The sequence below is a fragment of the Delphinus delphis genome, chromosome 3 (genome assembly GCF_949987515.2).
Source record: "Delphinus delphis chromosome 3, mDelDel1.2, whole genome shotgun sequence".
In the NCBI taxonomy this organism is placed as follows: domain Eukaryota; kingdom Metazoa; phylum Chordata; class Mammalia; order Artiodactyla; family Delphinidae; genus Delphinus; species Delphinus delphis.
This window is the reverse complement of record NC_082685.1, coordinates 143,389,500-143,412,441: the sequence shown is the minus strand read 5'-3', so window position 1 is coordinate 143,412,441 and position 22,942 is coordinate 143,389,500. Positions and strand designations below refer to the sequence as shown.

Below are 22,942 nucleotides of genomic sequence, written 5' to 3'. Positions count from 1 at the left end.
GAAGATCCCACATGCCGCGGAGCGGCTGGGCCCGTGAGCCGTGGTCGCTGAGCCTGCGCGTCTGGAGCCTGTGCTCCGCAACGGGAGAGGCCACAACAGTGAGAGGCCCGCATACCGCAAAAAAAAAAAAAAAAAAAAAAATCTCATCTGAGAGTAATACTTCTACTTGGTTTGGATCTCAAAATATAAATGGTACAGATGTACTTAAATAATCCAGGAATAATTCATATTTCCTTGACTAGTCATATACTAAGTCAGGTTTTCAATATTTAGACTAAGAATCAGTCTTAAACAGTATTGTAAAGTAGGTAGTTTGTCTTCAGCCCTGCCAACCTTATTAATCTTTTATATTTTCCTCTCTTAGGTAAGGATAGAAAGGAACTCATTCACTCTAGGGTATAAATGAGTGATAACAGCATTAAATATCAGCACTCTAGAATTCTTAGGGAAGATTATATGGTTGTTAAAAGCTTGGAGGGGCTCTGGAGTTAGAGAGGCATGTGTTCAAATATAAGTTCCACCGCTAATTGGCAATATACCTTTGGAAACAATATGTCTGTACCTTAAGTTTCTTCATCCGAAAAAAAAAAATGAAGACTATAACAGTACTTACTTTACAGAATTTATGTGAAAATTATGTGGATTTTTAGATATAATTACTTAGATTTTAATAAGACCAAAAAAAAAGCCTGAAAGGATATTAAATATGTGGCGTGACACCAATCTCTATTCCAAAACTCATAGCTGACATTGCTAATCTATGACAACACTTTCTTGATGAGCCCCAATATTTCCTCAGAACTTTTATCATTATAGGCTTCTAGCAGCCATTACCGATGTATCATGCCGGCATAGAAGCTGAGGTAATTTGCCATCACTGGTTAAATAAATAAAAGTCTAGCTGAAGAATCTCAAGGAACTACCAGATAATTACATCTTTTATATGCCAGAAAGGGGTTTTCCAGTTACCCACAATCTTATCCCATAATAGCGTGTCCAAACTCTGCCAGACCACCCTTTGCCAAGCTCCTGGGGCCCTGTGAACTTGGGTACCTTCTTTCGGTCCAGCAAGATAAGCTTCATTTTTTTATGCAAGTGCTTACTGTGCTGTCTGCCCTTGGAGCCAAGTGAACCACAGCAGAAAATGCTCAACAATATATTTGCATTGCCGTCCATATTCAACTGTAGCTCAATTCTTTGTTCTTTCTTAGAACAAGCTCCTTTTTCAGCAATTACATTAGATTTAAGAAATGAGATCTCTAATGACTTTGAAAGGACATAGTCTTTGTGAGTATGCAGTGGAATACTTATGAAGTGGAATAATAAATGGGCCTCTTCTAAATTGGACTTAGGATAGTTGTCCTTAAAATAGTATGACTTGACCGAACCATAGACAAATAGCATGTTGACTTTTCCTCTATCAAAACATAGAGCTAAAAATGGGCAGAAGTGATCTTCAATGGCAGCGTTAAGTAGGAAATCATAAAGGGTTACTTGTAGCTTGGAGGGCATGTGGTAAAGTAGGAAGGCCATTTTTTTTCATCAATTCAACAAATATTTATTGAGTATCTTTTTGTGCCAGCCACTGTGCTAGGATCTAGGTATACATTGTCTGATTGAAGGTATATTAGCCTCAGTGTAGCCGCCTCCTCTCCCTGACACTGCCCAGCTCATTAGCTGGAAAACAGATGACCTCCTTACCTCCTCGTCCATCTAGATTCTCTCTCCCTTTCTCAAACCAGTCCTTTGGCTCCAAAGACAAAGTCAAAAGTAAACATTTATCAAGCCATTGGGTTCATAGCAGTTTTCTAACCTGACCCAGTAGGAAAACTTGAAAATAAGATCACGGTCCTTAAAATGATATATTTTAAAATGTATCCCTTCTTCTTTCTAATATATTTGTTGATCAATCCACTTATTCAACAAATATGTATTGAGGGGTGACCGTATACAAGTCACTCTGCAAGGTAAGAGGGAGAGGACAGTGGTATAAGATGAGGCTGAAGATGAAGTTGGATTATCTAAAATAATCTTCCCGTCTCAAGATCCTTAACTTAATCACATCTACTGGGTTTCTTTTGCCACATAAGGTACATATTTACAGGTTCTGAGCATTAGGATACGGACATCTTTAGGGAGCTGTTATACTGCCTACCACGCATACAAAATATTGAGGTTCAGTCTGAGCACTCTCTACTCAGTTCACAGAATGCTGGCAGCCAGGTTTATTTCCTCCAGGCAGGAAATTATAAGATTTTTCTCTGGGAGTCTGAGCAACCCGAAAGAAAAGAACAAAAGTTATTGGCAAACAAATTTCTCAGTGAATGGTCAAACCAGATGATGAGAACCCAGTGCAAGTGCACATAGCTGCCGATGAGCTTTTTCGTGAGTGCCTCTTTCTTAAGTATAAGCAGGCAATCAAGGGTCACCAGACATACAATTCAGTGGTTGAATGAGTAAACAGAAGGAAAGTAAACTGGAGGGAAAAGACGATGCAGAGAGTTTAATATATATTTTCTAAAATTATATACAAATAATTTATTTTCATACATATATATTTTATATATCTAATATGTATATAATTAATATCCTCACAGATATGAAACATCCATGAAGCAAAAACAGAATACTATTTTTTAAAAAGAGTAACACAGAACAAGAATAAGCTTTTAGAAATTTGGACTTTAAAATATGGTAGTAGCATCAATGTTGCCTTAAAAACATCAATAGAAGATTTAGAGAATAAAATTGAGTAAATAGTCCACATAGCAGAGCAAAAGAACAGAAATGAAAAATGTGAGAAGAGATAAGAAAACTCAGAGGATCAGTCCAAGAGTCACTTCAATGCCTGACTAATAGAAGCTATAGAGAAAGAGGGCTTGAAATTATCAACAAATAGATCATTAAAATTCCCCAAATCAAAAGACATATGTGTCCAGTTTGAAAGAGCCAATCCAATACTCAGAACAATACATGAAAATAGAACCGTACCAATGCACATCGTGAAATCTTAGAACACCACTAAGAAAAGGTCCTATTGGCATGGAAAAGGGGGTAAAAAAAAAGTCACATATGAAGGGTCAGGTATCGGAATGGCTTTAGGTTTCACAACAACAATCCTGTAAGTTAGAAGTCAAAGGAGCAATGCTTTTAACACTCTGAAAGGAAATGATTTCCAGTCTAGAATTATATGCTAATATAATGTACCGATTAAGTGTAAAGACATGATAAAAACATTTCCAACTGTAAGCTCTCAAAGTATGTATCCCACATGCACTCATTCTCAGGATGCTTCTAAAGGAAGTGCTCTACCAAAAGAGCTAGTAAACTAAGTAGCCAAGAAACAGGGGCACCGACTCAGAAGAGGTGAAGGCAGCCTCCAGGATGATGGTGAGAGGATAGCCCAGAACGATAGCAGTACACCAATTGCAGAGAATAAGCAGTCCACAATGGGGGAGGTCCCTGAGGAGACTCCAGGAAAGAAGTCTCCAAAAGGATGGAACTAGAAACAGTTGAATATCTCAAGTAACTGAATATTTTGAAAGCATATTTAGATAATTGGAAGAGACTTTGGGGGTTGACTGGTAACTAGTACGTAGAGAACTAAGAAAACAAAACAAAACAAAAATATGATACAATTATTAAATCCAGAGAAAACAAAAAGTTGGTCAGGAAAACAAAAGTAATCAAAATATATTACATAATCATGACGATGTGAATACTGAATATTGATCTAATCAGACTTCTGATGCAGTGATTTTGGGAAGATGGGGGAATGGAAACCATTCATGTGTATGGTGGTAGTGGGTTGAAGGGGTCAGAAAAATCTGTGAAAGGGACCTAAATTCTTCCATAGTTGCAAACCAGTAGCACCTAAACATAAATATAGAGAAGTAGCCCTAAATGCCTAGTATTTGGTTATATGGAGGTTAATACAAAAGAAACAGCTGTGAGTTGGATGCTGTTACCTCTGGGGACCAAGAAAAAAGAAAGCAGAGGAAGGGGCCAGGAGGAGATTGCTACTTTTTTCCAGAAAAGTCTTGTAGGACCATTTGATCCCTTAAACCACATGAATATACGTAACTTTGAAAAAATAAAAACCAAATTTGAAAATAATTTCTTTTCTACCGTAGTGTCAGACACTCATGATCAAAGGACAATTCTCACGCTCCTGGCCAACGACAGACTTCTTATTGAATTATACTGCTTAACAAGTACCCAGTATCTTATTTCTTTGGCCTACCTGTTCTTTGCATAGAGGTATATGGAAATAGATGTGTGGGCAAGATGGAGTCACTGAATTCAGAGTGCAATAGCACGCTTCTGAATAACTAAAGATCTGCTCTTTATAATGCCGTCTAATCTACTGAAAGGCATTTTATGTTCTTGTCCTTCACCTTCATTCAAAATACTCCTTCACATCTCCAGACAAGAATTCAGCTAGAACATTATGCATAATGTAAGAGCTTTGTTCTTCAGGATTCTAAGGTTGTGTAATGGTCAGTGTTAACAGTAAATATACACTTCTTTTCTCCCTATTCTAATATGTACCATAATTTTCCCCCAAAATTTTGGGTGAGTTGTAAGGTCTTGTTCCTACCTTTTTGTTTTCAATATATTTTATTGGCACTCAGTCTCTGACAAACGTGTTTCACGTAGGAAAGTAACTGGAGGATTTTCAGTCATCTCAAAGGAGAAGGTTTAAGAGTGTCTACTGAGCCAAAAGCAGATCCGGAAGAGGAGGAACAGACTGAGAATGGAGTCCCAGTGGGCATGGGGGCAGGAAGCTCTAGGGGTCCCACATTTCTGCTACATGGCTTCTCCCACCGAGAGTCTGGCAGACTGCTTCATCCTGCTTGGTAGTTTAGGGTGATTAAGGTGAAAACTGAGTTCTCCACACTGGATAGAACCAGGCTACTCCAACCAGGGCCACAAAGGTTGTGGAAACACTCTTGGCAGGAAAGATGGTGGCAACAACCCTCCTGCAGAGGAGCGGACACTGCCAAATGGGTCGCCTCTAATTGCTACCAGGACTAGAATTATCCACTTGGACTGCAGCCCTGGCATGCCCTGCATTTTCCTCTCTCTTTCTCCCTGGATTTTTCCATGTGTCTCTGCCACGTCCTCTTTCCTCATTTCTTCTCACGTTCCAAAACTGTCCTCTTCACCTCTTTCACTCGTGTCTGGCTCTCTGACTGGTCAAAGCATGGATTTTGGAGCTCTGAAGTTAGATAATCCTAGAGCTGTGCTTTAAAAAAAATTACTGCAAGGCTTAGCTTTCTCGTCTCTCTCAATATATATTTTAAAAGGGTTGTTATGAGGATAGAAGAAATGTGTGCATGTAAGAGCACCTGGTACAGCTTCTTCAAACCTTTTTGGAACAAGGCAGAATATCTTTCTCTCTATCGATCCATCCTCCATATATACACAGATATATATATATCCATGTATATCCATTTACATATACATGCCTAAACACATGGCAATATGTCAGAGCACAGGTTGCACAGAAGACACTCAATAAAAGTTAGCTTCCCTCCCTCCTCTCCTCCAGTCCTATGTCATTGCCATCACCTAGCTACCCTGTTAGCTCTGGGGAAACTTCTTAATTGTTCCTCAAAGGTCTTTCTTTTTCCTTTCACTCATTACCTTATTCTTACCCCTGGTTCTCTTCTCACTTTTCCTTGTTTTACTCCTATCTTTCTTTTTCTTATTTAATATCAGGAAGTTTCTGAATTCAGGCCCATGGCCCATTGATAGTTTTAGAGATCCTTGCCCCTCAAAGTGTGGTCCAGACAGACTAGCAGCATTGACCAGGGACTTGTTAGAAATGCAGACTCTCAGGCCTCACCCCAGACCTACTGCAGCAGAATCTGCATTTTACAAGATCCCCAGGTGGTCTGTATACGTGTTTGAGGACCGGTCCTCTAGAGCACCTCCAGGTGTCTGCCCGCTGAGACCAAATCTAGGAAGATGGCAGTGGAGACCCTTGGAGTTAATGACTAGATCTCCAGACGTCTGAGTAACCTGACAGTTAATGAGAAAAGAATTACAACTCAAACTACACACTATGATTATTGTGATTCAATGTAAGGTGAAGTCCAGGGCTACTCTGAAGACCTAAAAAGAAATGCCTGTAGTTAGGATATTGAAATATCGATACTGATATTGAAATCAGTCATTCAGATATTCTGCTTAAAACAGTGATTTCCTCTCCGATGCAAGGAGTCTTCTGTTTTAATAATATGTCTGAAATCTGAGTAATGGAAATTTTTTAGAAAATATCTTTGCTTGGGATTATTAAATGTCAGTTAAAATGTTTATTTCAGCAAAGCGAAAATTTAGCCTGAAAGCATAAACTACATCAAAAGCATTTGTCATAGTTCAAAGATTTTTCAACAGGAATTTAAAACATCTAAAGTCTCAACTATAAAAAATGACATCTTCGGTAGAAAAAAAGATCAATCATAGCAGGAGACCCAGGAAGAGGGGATGTAGAGGGTCTGAATCACAATTTGATTTTTTTAAAAAAAAGCCCTCAAATCTATGTTAAAATATTTTAAGATAGTTTTAAGAAATGACGAATTGTTGCCCCAGAAGAAAAGTGAATCTGTGCCAATTCATGAAGGAACTATAGGCATAAGACATTCTGTACTCATTTCTAGCCATCTATGGAGGAATTCTGTAAAAATGCAAAAGGAATGAACTAAACAACAAATTACCCACCAAAATATTAAAAAATATGTCTTTACAGAAGGAGGTGGTAGGGCCACAGAGTCGTTATTAACTATGATGGGACACTCTTGATTTTACTTTATCAGATGTTTTGTACGGACTGACTTGAAGGTAAAATAACCAGGACCCCAGAGGGAAACTTCCTATTTACATTCACATACAATTTCCTATTTACATAGGAAATTGCCAGGCTGAACTCACAAAGCACCAGCTCAACTTGAGACACAAGGTAAATGGACCCTGCTGGAACAATTCCAGCCTTGTCGTCCCTGCTGAAGTTATAACCAATTGTGTACTATGAACACAAGTGTGTTGTAATACATACATTATAGGAAGTAAAAGGAGAAAACACTTCTCAACTCAATTCTGCATTTTTTGAACTGCTGTAAATTTTTGTTGGAAATGGAATTATAAACTGCCTGCTCTAAGAAATCTAGAATTTCTTGGTTTTGATTCAATGTAAGCACACACTTGAGAAAAAAAAAGAATCAATATTAGAATAAAACAAAGGAAGCTATCCCTTTTCTCATAAATACCATGCTGATAAAGAAATTACTCATTTTCAGAATGCGACATTGGAGAAGATGAGAAAAGTATCTCGCAACCCACTGAATACAGCCGTTACCACTGGGAACTTTGTCTAATCCATCCGATTTTCTGAACTCATCTGCTTCTTATGCTGCTAGTCTTCAAGAGATCCATTCATTGTAAGTTCCAAAGACATTAGACTCTTTTCTCAACTGGTTTGTATATTGGTCTCCATCTAGACACAGATCGATTTCGAAAAACCAAGACATAAAAATAATTCAAGTATCTGATGTGAGCTAGAACTAGAGGTTGTGTCACACACAGACCTTGCTACCCTTCTGGAGGTCGGACCAAGCCCCTGAAAACTCTGTGTTTAATGTGTTCTCACCCCAACCTCAACACCAAACCATGCCGCTTAGTTTATAATCCGGTCGTATGTGGTGGTGGGCTATGGCCAGCGACTTGATTTCGTTTGCATTTTAGAATCTGGAGATTTGTGGCAATTCAATTGAAGAAAAATTCTTCTCTCATTTCTTAAAGTCATGTACTTCACTAATGTCGTTATATATAGGGAACTTCACAGATTTTAAAGAACAGAAAACTTTCAGTAAGTCATTTGATACAGAACATCTGGCAAAATCACTCTGCAGATCAAAATACAGTGATGAAGGAAGAAACTGGCTTTATATTTTTGAGAGTGTTCTGTAATGTATCCCAAAAGACATGGTCGTCATGTGCAGTGTGCTTTATATTGGGGGATGTTCAGTGAGTTGAACGGTTTCATGAAGACCTTCTTGTTTTCCAAGAGACCTTTTTCAACAGCCAACACAGCATACTCCATTAAATTTTACTATTGTTTTCAGTGTCAAAACATGACTCTTTGAATTATTTCTTTTTCTATCTTCTTAAAACAGTACCATATGACATGCTTATGCATGTCATGACTACTCTTTAACCTTTTGCCTTTTGAAATGTTTTACTTCATATGACCTAAAAGTTAGACCTCGCTGATCTCCCATGATGCTTCTTTTATGCACATGTGTAATGTGAAAATGTATATTTGTATCATACTTCATCTATTATAAAACGTGTCTAAGTATATTAATCTTTGGTGACTAAGTAAATGACTACCACGAGCCAGAATGCAGGGTTTTATAAACCTAAACTTTGGCAAAAACGAGACTGGATTCAAATTCCGTCTCTTCAATTCACTAACTTTGTGAACTAGGGCAGATCACTTGATCCCTCTGAGGCCACGTTTACTCATCTGTAAAATGGGAATAGTAAGACATACTTCACAAAGTTGTAAGGATTTAGCGAGGTAACGTAGATAAAATGCTAAGCACAGTACCTGGCATATGAGAAATGCTCGGTAAACCGCGGCTCTTACTACATGATACGATCCTCAAGAGGTAAGTTATTAAACCCTTGGATCATGAGACAACGAAGCCTCCAGAATTACATGATGTGTGCAAGGTCACGCAGCTCGTACTTAGAGATCTGGGACTAAAACACATGAGAGCTGACTCCGAATCTCATGTGTTTTCCTCTAAGAAAGGCTCCCTCTTGGCTTAGTTAAATGCCTGTTTTACAGCTTCTTTCGTTATGAAGCTGTGATGTACCTGAGCTGTGATAGCCCTTCTGCCTTTGTGGTCTGTACGAGCCTAGTTGAGATGTCATCCCAGACTGTGTGAGTGTTCCTGCACTTTTGTTTTGCCATCCGTAAACCTGCAAGATGCTTCACTTATTCTTACCATTTTCTGTTCGTATTTTGACTTTCAAAAGGTTTGTTTGAGAATGTTGGCAGGCAATGGCGTGGTGAGCCTAGCAGTTTAAAACCTCTATGTCAATATTTATTTTCAGCCACTGGCAAAAGTGACTCAGAAGAATGTATTACTTTTGACAAAGCATACCCATTTCTCCAAAATTTGAAGGTGTTATTTTACCTATAAGTATTATAGACCTTTATAGTTTATGGAATATAAACTATTGTATGCTTTTGTGACAAGGTTACCTGCAATCTTTAATTACTTGAATATGTTTGTCAGCAGCAAGTGTGGGCCCTCTGGATTGATAATGCCAGAAAGAGCTGTTTGCTCTTTCTCGACACCATTCCTTCGTTTATGCCCATGGGGTAGTAAAGATGCAGAACGTGTCTTGTGATGTGCCTGGTCCACTCGGTACCATTTGGAAATACATATTTCATTTGACAGCATTTATAAATCACATATTCTCCCCTCAGAATAACTTGCAGTGTGAAAATGCTTCCATATGTTAGAAGTGGGTCTCTCCATTTTGCTGAGGGAGGAGGGGATGGAAATATAGTCTAGGCTTCATGGCATGTTGAAGATAAGTATTATACAGGTTTAAAATGGTATCTGTTAATTTTAAGGAATTCCCTAGCATTTTCTGCACTGCTAAAATTAAAAAGGTGATTTTGACACAAAATATCATATTAGTAATAATTAAATCACTCTTCACAAAGACTATTAGATATGGCTGAAATGCTGCTTCATATATTGAATGCAGATACATTTAAGCTCTTCCTCGTCAGTAAAGAAGGGCACTATTTTTAAATTCCCTCATGGATTCCAAGGCCGGATAGAGAAGCTTGATTGCAACTTCTTGCAATTCCCAAACTCTCTTCCTTAAACTCACTCCTCTTTGCCCTGAGCCTTTGAGCAGGCAGGAGAAAAGGCTCCTTGTTTTCCCGTTTCACAGGAGTAAATGCATGTTATTCCACTGAGAACAAGACCTCGGAGGCCTAGGCAGGAAGAAAGGAGCAGGGCTGCCACCCAAGGCCCTCACAAGCCCGGAAGGCCTGGACCCCGTTCTCCTCTCGGGAACTCACGGAAGCCCCCGGAGGTCAACATTCACCCTCACCTTACGTGTGTGAGGACTGAAATGCCCTGCTTGCCCTCGGGGCACAGAAATGGAGGGGGGGGGTACCATGCCGCCTGCTGCAGATGGTTCTGCACACACGTCTCACTGCTCTGCATTAGAACTAGTTTGAGAGAAGTAAAGGCCAGGTAGCAACTTGTAAACCTTACCAGAAACATTTGTTCAACATGCTAAAGAAGATTACAGGATAAAAACTGATCAGTTTTCAAATGTATATGACTTGAAAAAGTCTCAAAAAGAACCCCCAAAACCTGAGAACAATCCTTTATATTTATTCATTTTCTTTCCTTCAAGCTTTTATGATCATTGAACTATTATGACAAGTCAAGATGAAAGGATCAGAGGAGATATTGTAATTATGTGATATCTTTTTCTAAAGCATTTTTTATTGTGTGAAAATATACATAACATAAATTTTACCATTTTAACCATTTTAAATACAGGTCAGTGTTATTAGGTATTTTCACAATACATAACTCTCAACACCATCCATCTCGAGAAATTTTTCATCATTGCAAACCGATATTCTGTACCTATTAAACACGAACTCCCCATTCCACTCTCCCCCCAGCCCTTGGTAACCACTGTTCTACTTTCCGATTCTATGACTCTGACTAGGTACCTAATGTAAGTGGGGTCAGACAATATTTGTCTTTTTGGGCCTGACTTATTTCACTTAGCGTAATGTCTTCAAGGTCCATCTGTGTTGTTGCATATGTTAGAATTGTATTCCTTGTAAAGGCTGAGTAATAGTCCATTGTATGTGTATACCACATTTTGGATCTTTTTTTAAAATCAGCTTTCCCTCATTTGTCTCCTCCTCCTTTCTTTGCTTCCCTTTGGCTCCATATTTCTCTCTAACACCCACCTTCTTTGTCTCCCTACACGTTTCCCTCGCTCTACTCCTCCCATTACTCCTTCCTCCCTCCCTGACATACTCATCATTTTCTCTACATGCTTAATATGTATTAATATTACATACCAAGTACTCTTCTTATGGGTATTTTTTTAATGAGGTAAAACTCAAGTTTATCTCACCTTAATTTTTTAACTATGTTATATACTTTTAATAATGATGGTCCTCATATCATAAAATTCTTAGATAGATGTAGATGGACACATAGTCCCAGCTCTCTGCACTAACTACTAACTTTGAGTAGATGACTTAGCTTCTCTGGTTTCAGTTTTCTAATATGTAAATTCAGTTGTACTACGTGATCTTTGAAGCCCCAACATTCAATGATTTATGAATATCAATCACTCGGAGGAAATTTTGGGGAAGAAAAATATTGATTTATTTGGTAAGTGTTAATTGCATGCTATGAGCAAGATAATGAACAATATCTTGAGTTTAAGCCTTAAAATGTGACAGATGTTCCCAAAGATAGAAAGAAGTTTGGCACATCTATTATGGTGGGGATTTTTAAAAATATTTATTTATTTATTATTTTATTTATTTATTTTTGGCTGCACCAGGTCTTAGTTGCAGCATGTGGGATCTTTAGTTGCAGCATGGGGACTTCTTAGTTCTGGCATGCAGACTCTTAGTTGCGGCATGCGTGCAGGATCTAGTTCCCCAACCAAGGATCAAACCCAGGTCCCCTGCATTGGGAGCGTGGAGTCTTACCCACTGGACCACCAGGGTAGTCCCTATGGTGGGGTTTTTTTTGAAGATTTGTTTTTTCTATCTTTTTGGTTTTTTCTTATCTTTAAATTTGTAGCTAGTTGTTCTCTACAAATCCCTCTAAACCTACTTTGCTTCATCCCACTAACAAAACCATCACTTCTACTAATTAATTTTAGCTTACTCAATTTTCAAAAAGAAAAATGGCAAATAACACCGAAGCTTGAAAATGAAGCTCCTTATGACAAAGTTGGCCTTGTTGAACAAACAGAACCTCATCATCTGTAGCACCGGTATATGTCTTACCCATGCTGAGCTTATAAAAACACACAGGCACACAAATCTTTATCTGCAATTTCACTTCTCTGCAGATAACTAAAGTTTAACATAGCCAACCTTAGACCAAAATAGTCCATTTCCAACGTTCAAAAACTTTCTCCTTACTTTACAGTCTCTCTCTAGATGGCAGCATCCCTCTATGTTACAAATTACCTCCTTTCATCAGGACGAGAAAGGATTTGGTGCCAGTTACTTAAGCCAGTCATTATATAGATCTGAAGTATGGTGTTTTCACTTAGGTGCATCGCTACTCTAGAGGCATTGATCAAGTTACTGAGTTGTAGTTTCTGGAGGTCTGGTAGTTTCTCTGGATCTGCTAAGGGAAAAGAATTTATGTCCTGTTAGCATTACATTCTTTTAGGACCTGAACCCATTTTGTGGTGATATAGGCCATTTAAAAACTTTCTTCCTTCTCTCTCCTGTGAGATCAGGTCCCATCTCCTCAGTTCCAATTTAACCCCTGTCCTCTTTCTGGCTCAGCTCACACATGCATATTTTATGCTCTTTTGATGTTACTTTAGTTAGTTTCAAAATATATCTTCAGACCATCATCACTTGTTAGCAGTCCAGATCTTATACCTATGACTTCTGCCTTGCTTGTTTATTGCCATCCACAGGGGGTGAGCTGTCTGACATTTGGGTAGCAGGAATGCAGCTTCCTACTGAATACAGGTATTGATTGCATATTAAATCCTGACTTTTGGATATTGTACTAGATTTGCCAACAGGCTTCATTAAAAAGCAACGCAGGTGTGAAACTTACCTTGCCGAAATGTTGTTTAAGATTTCAAGTCAAGTTAATGATTTAATATAATGGTTGAGCCAGCACTTTTTAAATAGAATCCTCAATTTAAATAAAAAGTGAATTATAACAATGACTATTATTTAGCCCTTTTGAATTTGGAGTTTTGGACACTGCTTGCTTATTTTGTCAGAAGTACGAAGGATTTCTCCAAGGCCATAGCAGTCCAGTTCCAAAAACAGTGCATTGCTGTCTTTCACACTTCATGCAGTGTGAGAGATACGGACTGTGCTGTTGTTTAAAAGAAAACTGCTAGCCCAGCAAGCAGGTCACGTTCTCTGGGCTGATGTATTTGCATTGATACAGCTGCATTTTCTCACCTCTTTCTCTTAGGGACAAATACCCACTTCTGAGACAGTTGGATGTGGTTAGTAATTTATATAGAAATTAACCAGTGACTTCAAAAACAACACATTTTGAACAACTGAACCACAAATTGAGTTCAAGGACCAGCCATCACTCAGGCCCTTCATAAGTGCTTAGCTGAGCATCTATTTTTGTGCCCGATAAGAGGCAGTGAGCATGGATTAAAGCAGAGGCTCTGGAGTCAGGGTTCTTGGGTTAGGATCTTGCCTCTACACCCCTGCTGTGAGGTCTTGGCCATTACCTATCTCATGAGGCTTTTGCAGAGAAACGAGCAAACACATGAAAAGTGCTTAAAACAGTGTCTGGCCTATGACAAACACTCCGTAAATGTGATTTGTTTATAAGTGACATGTTAGCACTGTGGTGTAGTCCAGGGTATAACCTCAGTTTACTGCTCTCAAAGAACTTGTACAACACAGTTAAGGAGACAACATCAACATGAATGAAATAATTATGGACAAATCATAGAATCTTCGTTTTGAAAGGGGTCCTATAGGTCCCCTAGTGGAACTCACCATCTAAGGTGTCTAGAGCATCCTCAGTAGATGGCCTTCCATAACATGGCATATCAATAAGTGTTAAAAGGTATCCTGTTGGGCTTCCCTGGTGGCGCAGTGGTTGAGAGTCCGCCTGCTGATGCAGATGGCCTTCCATAACATGGCATATCAATAAGTGTTAAAAGGTATCCTGTTGGGCTTCCCTGGTGGCACAGTGGTTGAGAGTCCGCCTGCCGATGCAGGGGACGCGGGTTCGTGCCCCGGTCCGGGAAGATCCCACATGCCGCGGAGCGGCTGGGCTCGTGAGCCATGGCTGCTGAGCCTGCGCGTCCGGAGCCTGTGCTCCGCAACGGGAAAGACCACAACAGTGAGGGGCCCGCGTACTGCAAAAAAAAAAAAAAAAAAAAAAAAAGGTATCCTGTTGCCCGAGGTTCCCAGCACGTGTGGCAGCATTCTGGTGTATGCGTTAACATGTGTGCCAAGATCTTGGTCCTTCATCCCACAGGGTCAGCCTCTTGTTTTTACCCCCAAGCTGTTATACACATTTGAGATTCATCTCTGTGGTGCATGTATCAGTAATTCATTTCTTGCTACTACTGTGTAGGTATCCAGTGTATGAATATACCACAATTTGCTTATCCATTTACGTTGCTTATATACACTTGGGTTGTTCTCATGTTGAAGCTCACAGGAATAAAATCTACTATGAACATTCTTGCTCAAGCTTTTTGTGGACGCATTGTTTTCATTTCTCTTGGGGAAAATGCCTAAGAATATAATTGCTAGATCATAGGGTAGGTGTAGATTTAAGTATATAAGAAACTGACAAACTGTTTTCCAAAGTTGTTATACCACTTCACGGCAATGATTAGGAGTCTTGTTTCTCCACATTCTCCCCAACACGTAGTATCAACAGTGTTTTTAATTTTAGCCCTTCTAGTGAATGTGAAACAATATCTCACAGTGATTTTAGTTGCATGTTCCTGATGACTCGTTATGTTGAGCAGCTTTTGATGTGCTTACTGGCCATTTGTATATTCTTTCTGAAGTGCCTGCAAGATCATTTTTCCGTTTTTTAATCAAATTGTTTACATTGAGTTCTTTATATATTCTGATTACAAGTCCTTTTTCAGGTACATTTTTTACAAATATTTTCTCCCAGTCTTCTCTTTTCTTTTCCTAATGTTATCCTTTAAAGAGCAGATACGTTTAGTGTTGATGGTCTGATTTGTCTAATTTTTATGGTTAGCACTTTTTCTGTCTGTCTAAAACCTGCCTATTCCAACTTTGTGAAGATAGTTTTCTGTTTTCTTTTAGAAACTTTATAGATTTGCTTTTGCATTTTAGTATATTTCATCTCAAGTTAATTTTTGTATGAGGTAGTTATTAAGGTTCATTTTTAGTAATACGTTTATCTATTTGTTCCAGGGTTATTACAGAAAAGACTATCTTTTTCTCTTTCAAATTATCTTGGTATCTTTGTCAAAAATCAATTGACCACATATGAATAATAGTTCAATTTCCTGGCTCCCTCTTCTGTTGCAATGGTTGATTTTCTATCCTTACACCATTATTATACCACCTTGATTATTATAGCTTAAAATCCAAAGTATAAGTTGTCAACTGTGTATTTCTTTCTCAAGATTGATTAACTATTCTAGATCCTTTGCATTTCCTTATAAATTTTAAATCATCTTGTCCAAAAAAAAAAAGTCTGCTAGAATTTTGATTGGGATGGCCTTGACTCTCTAGATCAATTGAGGAGGATTGATACCTTAATAATATTGAGGCTTCCAATTCATGTATTTAGTTCCATCTTCTTTAGCTTCTCTCTGCAATGTCTGTTTTAAGTGTACAGGTCTTGCACATATTTCATTATTTATTATTATTAGTTCTAGTGTTTGGGGCAGTGGACGTAGATTCCTAAGGATTTTTCTACATAGACTATCACTTGTCTGTGAATAAAAACAGTTTTATCTCTTTCTTTCCAAAACGTAAGCCTTTTGTTTTCTTTTTCTTAACTTAGTACACTGGCTAGGACCTCCAGTATCATGCTGAGTAGAGGAATTACAGCGGACATCTTTGTTATCTTCTGATCTTAGCAGGAAAGTGTTCAGCCTTTCACTTGATACTGAAAGTACGATGTTAGATGCTGTTTTTTGTAAAGTTCTTTATCAGGTTGAGTAATTTCCTTTCCATCCCTAATCCTTTTAAAATTTTTCATGACTGAATGTTGAATTTTGTTTATGTTTTTTTCTGCACTTTCTGGCACAGTGTTGTTTATAATATTCCCTTGTTATCCTTCTAATATTTGAAGGATCTATAATGGCACTCTATATCATTCCTGATAATGGATTATGTGTTTTGTCTCTCTCTCTCTCTCTCTCTCTCTTTTTTTTTTTTTTTTTTTTTAGGCTGCACTGTGCAGCATGCAGGATCTTAGTTCCTCGACCAGGGATCAAACCCATGCCCCCTGCAGTGGAGCAGTGGAAGCACAGCATCTTAACCACTGGACCACCAGGGAAGTCCCTGTTTTGTCTCTTTTTTATTGATAAATCTAGTTAGGATTTTATTAATTTTATTAATGTTTTCAAAGAAATAGCTTTTGGGAATCAGGGATGAGTAGAATATTTCCTCCTAGCTTTGGTTTTAGAAGTAGGAAAATGAAAGAGTTTTTTTGTTTATTTTTACTTTCATTTTTGTTGTTTTAAGTCTAACTCCAGAAACATAATTAGGGATGGCTTTGACAGCCATAGCTGTAAAAAAAATTGTGGTAAAATACACATACCATAAAATGTACCATGTTAAGCATTTTTAAGTGTACAGCACGGTAGTTTTCACTTTGCTCACATTGTTGTTCAGTCAATCTCCAGAACTCTTTCACCTTGTAAAACTGAAACTGTATACCATTAGACAATGACTACCCACTCACCCTTCTTCCTGCCCCTGCCCAAGCCTCTGGAAATTCCCATTCTACTTTCTGTCTCTATGAATTTAACAGTTCTACATCTCATATTAGTGGAATCATGCAGTATTTGTCTTTTGTGACTGGTTTATTTCACTTAACATAATATCCTTAAGAATCATCCATGTTGTAGCCTGTATCAGAATGTCCTTCCTTTTTAAAGCTGAATAATAATCCAGTTATGTATTTTGTTTATCCATTCATTTGTTGATGAACACATAGGTTGCCTACCCTTTTTGGCTCTTGTGTGTGCAAGTATCTGTTTGAGTCCCTGCTTTCACTTCTTTGGGGATATATACCCAGAAGTAGAATATCTGGTTCATAGAATAATACTATTTTAAAATTTTAAATAGTAAGGAACTACCATACTATTTTCCACAGCAGATGCATGATTTTACTTTCCCACCAACAAAACACAAGGGTTCTAATTTCTCTGCTCTCTTATCAACACTTGTTATTTTCTGTTTTCTTTTTTTTAATAGTAACCATCCTAACAAGTATAAGGTGGGAAAGTGAAGTTTAAATAAGTACATTAATTTTCCAAATCCTCACATATGTGCCATCCATTAGGAAGGCTTATTATGGAAAGGATTCCTGTCCTGAGTGTGAGGTTGAACACGATAAGTGAATAGAATATGAGTTCTCCCCTTTCTAATAATTTTTAAATGATCTATATTTGTTTCTACCAATCTGTGACTTTAAATGCTTTGCAAATAGAACAAAACTATCTCTTTGAAGCTCCCTTTTGGTGAAAGAAAAACAGAAGTGCGTGTAGGTCTTCTGGAGATTGAGTTTAATAATGGTCAACAATTTAATCAATCATGCCCACATAGTATGAAATCCCATATAAAAACTCCAGACACCAAGCTCAGTGGAGCTTCCTGGTTGGTGAGCTCGTTGATGTACTGGGAGAGTGGTGCACCCAGACTCCATGGGGACAGAAGCTCCTGTGCTCGGGACTTGCCTAGACCTTGCCCTATGTATCCCTTCGTCTGGCTGTTCATTTGTATCCTTTTTAATAAAATGGCAATTGTGAGCTTTCTTGAGTTCTGTGAATGTTCTAGCAAATTTTAAAACCTGAGAGGGTTGTGAGAAGCCTTGAATTTGTAGTTATCCAGGCAGAAATGTAGGTATCTTGGAGACACCTGAAAGTTGTAACTGGCATTTGAAGGGGGGCAGTCTTGTGAGACTGAGCCCTTAACTTTTGGGGTCCTTGCTAACTCTAAGTAGTGTTAGAATTGAATTGAATTGTAGGACACCCAGTTGGTGTCAAAAAATTGGTGTCAGAACACACAAAGAAAATCAGGAGGAATCCCAATGCATCTTGGGTCTGCAGAGGTTTTCTAATATGGACCAATGAAGAAAATTAATCATGGTAACACTAAGAATCGTGGATTTTATGAGACAGCTGTATATAACAGAAAGTGCCTTGAATGTAGATTTTAATAACTATGTAACCTTGGAAAAATCACTTGACCTTGAAGATTCCTAGTGTCCACATCTTTAAAAATGAGGCTAATGATGCTTACCTGTAATAGTTAATTTTATGTGTCAACTTGGCTGCACCACAGTGCCAGATATTTGGTCACACGTTATTCTGGATGTTTCTATGAGAGTGTTTTGAATGAGATTTACATTAAATTGGTAAACTTTGAGTAAAGTAGATTGCCCTCCATAATGTTGGTGGGCCTCATCCAATCAGTTGAAAGCCTGACTAGAACAAAAGATTGACCTCTCCCGAGGAAGACGGAATTCTGCCAGCAGACAACCTTCGGACTTCAGCTGTGACATCGGTAGGATCTTCACGTGGTCCAACCTGTTGCCCCACACAACAGACTTTGGACTTGCTAGCTTCCATAATCATGTGTTCAGTCCCTTAAAATAACCTCTCTCCCTCTCTCTATATCTTTATCTATATGTATCTGTATATTTCAATATACACACACACGTATATACATATAGAGTATGTATGTATGTACATGCTTTGAGGTTAACAAAGTAGTCTCACATACATTATCTTATTTAATTCTCATAACAACCAGGTGAAGTAGTGTATTAATCAAGTTTCTGCAGAGAAAGAGAACAATAGGAGGTATACATACACGTGTACACACAGGCATACATACCTACATGTGTGTAGACACATGTTACATACATGTATACACATGTATATGTGTATACACATCTGTATAAGTAAATAAGATAATGTCTGTGAAACTATTTTGTGAACTTCAAAGCACTGTAAAATGTAAGGATCATTAAGTCTGCCCAGTACATGTAATGTGTACTGAAATTTGTGCTGAGTATTTATAGACATATAAATTAATGTCTACAAATGTGGTCTCAGATCAAGGTTATAGACAGATGGATTTGAATACCACAGAAGAAGCAACAGTAGAAAGATTAGCCTTCTGGACTTCTGTTCTGGACTAGTATAGCACCTGTTGCCATAGAGTGTAAAGTCTATGTGGACAGGAAAGCATGTGGCTTGGCTGGCTTAGTTCAGCGTACATACCCAGCATCTGGCACAGTGTTTTGCATAGTCATTGTACAGCTAATTGCTGAAGAATAAGTGATTTTTATCTATGTGGTCACCCAAAAAGCACATTTTGTGAGTGACTAGGTGGAAAGAGTTAAATACCTCAGACTTAACATAAAGCACTTTAGCATCTAGCATGGAGGACTGGAAAGTACGCATGTGTTGAACCTGGTTATGCCTGAGAAGAGTTAAATGTCAATTAATCCTGACCTGTACGCTGGAATCTTAGTCTGGCTGGTGGTAGGCCACAGCCACACCTCAAACTCAGAGTATCTCAGTGAATAAATCCACAGCCAGCCCTCACTCTGAAACAAATGGCTTTGCTTCCTTGGACCTTTGCTGAACTTTGCATAATAACAAGGTACAAATATAGCTTGGTGGAAAAGTCAGAACCATTGCACTGAATGAATACTTTTAAACTCTGGGACAGTAACTGGAATGCAAACACTGCCCAGTGTCCCTTGTCAACTCACATCTCTAGATGACATCTCTTGTAGCAGTCCGTGGCCAGTCTGGATTGCATTAGCATGCTTCACAACTTTATGGATTGTGGTTTATGTGGGCAGATATTTTGAGACTCAGTTGTGGAAGAATATGGTTGCTTTCAAAACATTCTAGGCAAAAGCTTTGGTCTGCAAGAGGAGACCAGACTTCTAATCTTGTTGATATTTTGGGAAGTATGTCATCACAATGATATTTCCAGGCTGTTCTGGATATGGCCAGTAAGGCAGAGACCATCAACATGGCCTGCCTTAAATTAAAGCAACAGTGGGATACTATTTTCCACTTATAAAATTGGAAAAAAACAATTTTAATAATACCCAGTATTACTGAGACTCTATATCTCTACACTGCTGATTAGAGGACCATCTGCCTCCCCCACCCTGAAAAATCTTTAAAAACATGCATATCCTTTGACTCCACAATTCCACCTCTAAGAATGTATTCCAAGAAAATAATCTTATCTCGGCAATGATTTATCCTTTAGTGTACGTTAAACACAGTGTTGCTTGTAATAGTGAAAAATTAGAAATCAATGAAATGTCCAGCCACAGTAAATTGCCTAAAAGAATTTTGCTACATCCATATGAAGGAATAGTATACAACTGTTAAAAATAAGGTTGTAGAAAAATATATAGTGACAAGGGAATTTGTTCATAATCTATTGTTGAGTTAAAAAGCAGTTTGCAAACTCTATGTACAAAATAAGTCTATATTTACTTTAAAAAATCAAGCAAAAGAATAATTTGTACATGTGCATATAAGAAAAGGCTAGAAGGCTATACATTAAGATGTTAATAGCAACTATCTTTGGGTGGTGATTTTTACAGGTGATTTTTACCATCTCCTTTATGCTCCCCCTAGCAAGGTTACTATAATAAATATTACATCAACAATTGTGGGAGAGGGACGGTAGCTTTAAACATTTCAAACAAAATGAACAGCAAACAAATACCCTATGATGAATTAGATTGTCTATTAATAGAGAAGCAAGTACATTTGACGGTGCTGTGATTAAACCCTGGCACATTCTAGGACTTTACATTCTAAGGCAGTTAGTTCAAAATAATTTATATGAGCCCTGATGGTACAGAAGGGTCTTAGTAGTTTTTGCTGTTTTCACTTAATAGGAAGTATTTTATACCCACACTCTGCTAAGCCTTGTACAGCATGAAGTCCAGGAACTGAAGCAGGGAGGTGGCCTGACACATTCACACAAATGCTAGCACACAGATGCCACCTTGGAAATGGGAGGTTTCAGCCCTTCAGCCAACACTCCTCATACCACTGAGATCTAAAACTGTGTCTATGGAAAAATAAAGAGCTTGTAGTCTAGATCCATACATAGACAGATCCGTCTGTCTATTGAGGGTATTGAGGAGAAGTTAGAAATGTTTGGGGTGAATCCTTAACCTCTTGGGGGTGATGTCATCCCTGACACCCAGCCTTTTCTACAAGTGTCCTTGGTGTCCCTGACAGAATGGATTGGAGGGATCGTCCTGTCTACTCATGTCAACCATCTGCCGCTAATTGATGCAGCTGGCTGAGTAGTGGATTTGAAATTTTAAGACTGATGGTGACAATGGCTGCAAGGTAGATAGTGCAGTCTGAATGAGTGCCCATCATGTGAAATGTGACACTTTTCCCTGTCTGTCTCCATCTGTTCCAGAACCATAAAAGAGAAAGAGCCTAGAATATATTTATTTCTCCCACAAATGAATGAGCCAGAGATCCAGACAAATTTAGGCTTAAACTTTAAGTCCAAGATGATACCATTAGTGGTAGGACAAGGGAGAACATTGCAGACTAACTTAAAGCCACTCTCAGCAAATTTCCCCTGTAGCAGATTCAGCCTTGGCTAGACGGGTGTTTTGAATTACACAAAATCCAGAGTACTCTGGGAAAATGACAGTGGCTAGAAGTGTAAGCACATAAGTTTCAGAATGACAACTCCATTCTCGATAGTCTTCTATAGTCCTTTAAAAACCAATAGTGAATGCAAGTTAACTCACCCTTATACATCACTATTATGTCTATTCTCAGAGTTTAAAAATGGAAGATTGCAAAGCATTTCACAGCAGAGATTCCCCAGCCCACCATCCTTCCAGAAATGCAAATGGACAGGAGGTCACAGAACACACAACCCATTAGCCTGACTGACTCACCTTGATGTTGCTGGTCCTCTGGAATCTTCAGTCTACAGGTGCGCAAACTGTTGAACAGGTGGCTGCTGCCCTTTCTTTGTATGGTAGACATGGTACTGGCAGTACGGCTGTGGCTCCAGTATCAGTAGGGTATTCCTTCCCTTGGCCAGTCACCTAGAATGGTCTTCACACGATACCCAGAACCACAGAGGTACAGGCAGATGCTGTCCTTGCATGGAAAAACATTTACTTCTCTAATAAACTTCCAAGTGTTTCCTAGTCATGACTCTTGAAATAAGTATTTACCAACTTGTAGCTTCTCCTACATATAAAGATGCCAATTCATTTGGATAAAAACACAACTTAATTCTTCTTTCATTTCAAAGCACATTGAAACTTCCCCCCTTATAGTGTAAAATCCAGTAAAGTAACTATTTCTAACAGATTACAGTTTTGCAATGATGACTCCTTCTGCTGACATGAAGTCTAATGGCTCCAGTATTTAGAGACGACTGCTAGAGTAATACATACCCAAAGGGAAAAGAAAAAAAAAGTGCTGCCGAGTTAAATCAAGTGATTTCTAAGCCTGGTCTGAGTTACCATCCGTGACAGCTGAAAGTGAACGGTTCTTAAAGGAGGCTGGAAGGGGGAGGAGCCGAGTGGGCTAGGCTGATTAGCATATAGAGGCAGGCAAGAAATGGCGTTGGAGTTGCTTTGAATAATAGTGACCAAAGCAGGGATTCTAAAAAGATGCCCCAACGTTGCAGTCATTCTAAAAAGATGCCCCAACGTTGCAGTCATCACATATCTGACCTCTGCTACTTTGTTTGTAATTAAAACGAACGCTCACAGCAGGAGTTTATACCGCATGGATATTGATGTGTAAACCCGACATCTAAAGGAACTGCTAATGAGCTCATGGAAATCTACTGCTGGAACTTTCAGTTTCTGTAAACACCTTTGAGTCTTCAGAAGGGGGCCGTTTTAGAGCAGACTGCTGT

At 38.5% G+C, this 22,942-nt stretch overlaps 1 protein-coding gene and 1 long non-coding RNA gene across 3 annotated transcripts in view; one reads left to right on the top strand and one right to left on the bottom strand.

Moving 5' to 3' along the window:
* LOC132423629 (uncharacterized) overlaps nt 1–8,121 on the top strand; it is a 39,840-nt gene extending 31,719 nt beyond the window's left edge. The window contains exons 3-4 of one of the 2 annotated variants that reach the window (XR_009519019.1): nt 7,302–7,442; nt 7,835–8,121. This is a non-coding gene — a long non-coding RNA (uncharacterized lncRNA). Of the gene's footprint in view, nt 1–7,301 lie in introns of both variants that reach the window. The other variant, XR_009519018.1, reaches the window with a different exon arrangement.
* The window catches only part of RANBP3L (RAN binding protein 3 like), a 47,687-nt gene extending 25,634 nt beyond the window's left edge, over nt 1–22,053 (bottom strand). The window contains exon 1 of the mRNA XM_060009588.1: nt 21,963–22,053. Within this exon, the coding sequence (XP_059865571.1) occupies nt 21,963–22,053 (91 nt within the window). The remainder of the gene's footprint in view (nt 1–21,962) is intronic.
* Between the last annotated feature and the right edge of the window lie 889 nt (nt 22,054–22,942).